Here is a 4,427-nt window from a genome sequence, read left to right as displayed (position 1 = left end):
CCCCCTGTGGCTTTTTCATACTGTCATGAACCTGGCCTTCTCTTATAATTGTAAGTTGGCATGTAAACCCACTTTTAGTCATTGTAGTAATTCTAGCAGCAAATGTGCCATAGAACACTCATATAATATATTTGACAATAAAAGAAATCTTCAATAGTTACAATTGCTATTTCCTGTTTTATACAAACCAAGGACATTATGTTGTATAATAATGTATTCTGTTACCAAATACAACAGACCTTTAAGAACTCATCATATAACATTATAATCTTATTCAGTCTCTTGCTCTGGATCAATCTATTTTCCTGATGAAACTTCCGTTGCTCCAGAAGCAAATTCTATAAATATAAAAGAAAATATTTGAGGAAAAATGTGGTTAACATTTAGCAAAAAACAATTATACATTAAGTTAAAAGGATTATTTTTCAATCAATATTTTTAACATTTTCTGTGTTAACTTTTATAATAAAGCTCAGATATTTTTGCTCACCACTGAAACAGAAAATTTCCATTCTTACCTATATTCAAAAAACATGACTTAACTTTCCATTCCTTCTTGAGACATGCTACAATAAAGTAATTATAAAGTGAAGCCTGATACCCACAGCCAGTTTTTCTCCTTCTGTCTTGGCTTTCTGCATATCCGCATCCCATTCTTGAAACAAAGTCATAAACTGCTGAGAGTATTTGCGAAAAACCTTCTGCCTGTAAAACATAATAATGAGCAGTGTCATCCTTTATATTATGAAGAAAAAAGTAAAGAAATTCAAAACAACATTGATTTGACATAATTTATATGATAAAGGGAGAAGGGAGGAAGAGAAGCTGAAATCTCCTGATGGGAAACAGGAAAATGAAATGCATAATTTACTGTCATCCCAATATAATTTTTCACTACCTGGCTAAGAGGGAAGCTATCTCACATGCCATAGCGCTTTAAAACTAGGGAAGATTTACTGTATTATAACTTTCCCAGAAAAGTGTAGTGTATATACAACTGGAGATTACAATTTTTACTTAATAAAAAATCATAAAGGTTGTACTATGATACATAGAAACACTGGAGATAGTATATTCATTTATCATATAACATTTCTGAACTGGAACATTTCACTTTTAACCCACTTTGGCACAATAAAAATTCTATACACATGAAGAGTAAATCCGCTTCAGGGAAATTTAGAAAATATTTACAATATAAGACTCACCATTTTCTACTTTACTGAATACAGCTAAATAGCGAAATACATTTATCTTTTATTCAGATAGTATATTCTTAGAATAAAGATATATAGATAACTTAAATAGCAAGAAAACACAATTGTAATTTGAAAGGGGTAAATGGTCATCTTTTTTGACCTCTAGATAACCCATATCCATTCAATGAAGGTGTGAGGTTATAAGAATAATGGAATTTTTTTTTTGCATTGAGAAAAATCAAACCAAATGCCTTTTCAATAGAGCCTTAATAAATATAAAAGTAGTATTATTCTTAACTAATTTTTACCTATGAATACTAACAAATGTTACAAAGGTTCTGCCTCTGAAAAACCAACAACCTTACCTTTGCTCTTTCTGGTTTCTCCCCACATGTTCAAGTTTCTCATTAATGATTTTGATGGAAGCACTGGTACTCGTCATGAATCTTTTTCTCTTTGCCTGAAGAACCTTTTTCATATCATCTATGTTAAACATATATATTTATTAACATTTAATGATAAAATTATTGTTTCTTGCTTGTTCATGGCAGTATGAGTAATGTTTGGTCAGCAGTATTGGAAAGTCAATTAGCATTAAATAATAGGCATCATTTATAAAAAACCAAGATCATTTGCTTTTTTATGGGGGCTGTGCAAACTTTCAGTTACTGGTACTTTCATTCTAAATTTTACAACTCGCAACCATGAGTTATTTAGGATGAAAAATAAACTAAGAAAGAAAATTTTTCCAAAAATGTATAAAAAGGGTTTCATAGACATTCTTTAAATTCCTCATAAGAAAACAGTTATAAAGCCTAATATTTGATAAATTTATAACATATCCTCCAACTCAAGGGACACAGTTAGATGAATATTGTTAGATCTCATTATATAGAACACATGAAATTACTCCATTTAAAAAGTTTCCAAAAAGATCAAAATCATTTTCATTCAAGAAAATTATTATATATTAAAAATTTTCTCACAGAAGATTTAAATATTTTTGACTAAAAAGGAAAGACCATGCATAGATTGAGGAAATCAAGAAGTTATTCAAGAACACGTTAAACACCTTCCTAAAGGTTTTATCTAATTTTAACCAAAAAATGTTCCGTTGTGTAAAAATTTTAATACATCAAATAATGCTTTCACAAGAACACAGTTTTATGGTATGGATCCACCATGAATAATGATTTTCACTAATAAAAAGGGAGCTGCGAGGTTATAAGAATAATGTTACACAAATATTTCATATGTCCCCATTACTATGCATAATCATCCATTTTTGAGACAGCTCAGAAAACAAGCACCTTATCACTGCCAAATAGAGCAAAGCTTCCAAAAACACCTGCTTGCACGAATGATGCACAGAGGACTCAAAAATGGGCCCCGACTCTTTGTTGAGAGTCTTGTCCTGGAACCCAGTCGATGTAACTGATAACTGACAGAACAATTTCAAACTTTGAGGTTTTTGGTTCTGATCCTACATCGCTAGCATGCTAGCAAAGTTGTCTCTAGTTCTCCACTACAGAGTTTACTCATGTAAATATAACAATAAAGACTTGTTTTACAGGCTTCAATTTGAGCTGCAATGAAGAAATTAGGAGAGGCAGAGAAAATAGCTACAATGAGAAAATTTCAATTGATACTGAACACTGACATATCACTTATTCTGCGACACCAAGTGGAACAGAGATTGCTTCGTGCAAATTCTTCTAATACTGCACAGCCCATCCAACATCCCCGTGTTTAAAATAAAAGCATCGCTCTTACCTCACCACTGGTAGCACCATTCTCTCCACATTCACCATAAAAAGGGAAACTAAGGAAATCTATGAAGCCAAACCACACTAAATGCTTATGAAAAGTCCTGTATCTGAGAACAAGGCATTAAATGGCAGTCTTGCAGCCCACCAATTAACATTTCCCATTATTAATGATAATATGGTTTAAAGGAATTTACTTTCACTACAATATCTCCCAATCATACCTTCAATTCCGGCCAACATTTTCTGTAATTGACTCCTGTAAAAAAATTACATTGAGTTTTTAATGAAGAGTATGCAAATATCATGCTTGCTTTGGAGGTAAAATGCCTTGCCGTGTGTTTTACATACAATACTTGTTACCTGAATAGACCTTTATTTTTCTGAAAGTACCTTATCAGGCAAACAAAAAAGACTGCAAACATATTACCCCAGCTCTTCCAAATTTGTTCCGGAAGGACTTTGTCCTGAAGGACATTCTGCCACTTTTTTATCAGTTGCTGGTTTCTTTACTGCACAGAAATAAGAATGGAAAACATTTTTCAATGAACTGTTTTACTTGATTAATACCTCCCAGAGAAATCCCCCTCACTATGAAGCGTTTTAAGTTTTCCGCCACTAAAAGATTTTAAGGCAGACGTATGAAAGCACTCATATAAGACTAGGTCAGATAGAAATAGGTCAGGGACCAGGATCCTGCTGTGGAGAGGCTGTTGCAAACCTTTCAGGGTTAATGTCAGTGACAGCACCTTAGCACACATCAGACCTGAGAGATGTGGTCCCTGCCTCTGGTCCCTGCCCTTGTGCTATATCTGCAAAGGTGTCAGAGAGATGGTACCTTCAAATATATCCGGAGTTTCACTCAAGTGAAAGCTATCTTGCTTTCCAAAATCAAAGGTTTCCACATACTGAGTCCTCAACGGGGCTCTCGCCACTTTCCGCGCTACCTTCCTCACAGGCGGCATTATCTCTGCGTGTCCTGGAAAGTAGAGACAGCGCCCCTGAACCTTGAAAGCATCAACGCACGTTAAAGGAACGGGAGATGGTCAGCCCACCATGCCGAGCAAGGGACCTCCGCGCAGACCACAGTGTGCAAGTGTCCGCGTGCCCCTTCCGGGACCAGAAGGGGACAATGCCGACGGGGACACCTGCCCCTCCCCCCAGGTTGCTATTCGGGCTACCACCTGTTCAAAAGGCCCCAGTGTCAGACCCCTCTGCCGGATTCTCGCCCCAACGTTGGGATAGAGTCCATCCCTACCCCTCGGACTCCAAGGGACAAAGTGCTGGTTGCGAGGCCCGACCGCAGGCAGAATGAAAGTTAAGTGTCTCTCCATAGGAACAGGAAATAAGCCGTTGTGCGCCAGTCGGCGCACAGTCACGTGTCGGGGCGCCGACAAACCATCGGAAACCGAGGACCCACGCAGGGGGCGGCACTATCCCTCCAGGCAGCGGAGCCAAAGGA

General features: G+C 36.6%; 1 protein-coding gene across 1 annotated transcript in view; it reads right to left on the bottom strand.

The window, feature by feature from the left end:
- LOC105310268 (synaptonemal complex protein 3-like) overlaps positions 1 to 3,930 on the bottom strand; it is a gene marked incomplete at its 3' end in the record, with an annotated part of 5,572 nt that extends 1,642 nt beyond the window's left edge. Inside the window, exons 1-4 of the mRNA XM_011386461.1 lie at positions 3,804 to 3,930; positions 1,565 to 1,682; positions 606 to 705; positions 240 to 338 (exon numbers count right to left, since the gene is read on the bottom strand). Of these exons, the coding sequence (XP_011384763.1) occupies positions 240 to 338; positions 606 to 705; positions 1,565 to 1,682; positions 3,804 to 3,930 (444 nt within the window). The remainder of the gene's footprint in view (positions 1 to 239; positions 339 to 605; positions 706 to 1,564; positions 1,683 to 3,803) is intronic.
- Positions 3,931 to 4,427: the final 497 nt, after the last annotated feature.

Source organism: Pteropus vampyrus, unplaced genomic scaffold, assembly GCF_000151845.1.
Source record: "Pteropus vampyrus isolate Shadow unplaced genomic scaffold, Pvam_2.0 Scaffold1735, whole genome shotgun sequence".
NCBI lineage: Eukaryota > Metazoa > Chordata > Mammalia > Chiroptera > Pteropodidae > Pteropus > Pteropus vampyrus.
This window is presented reverse-complemented; position numbering and strand designations above follow the sequence as displayed.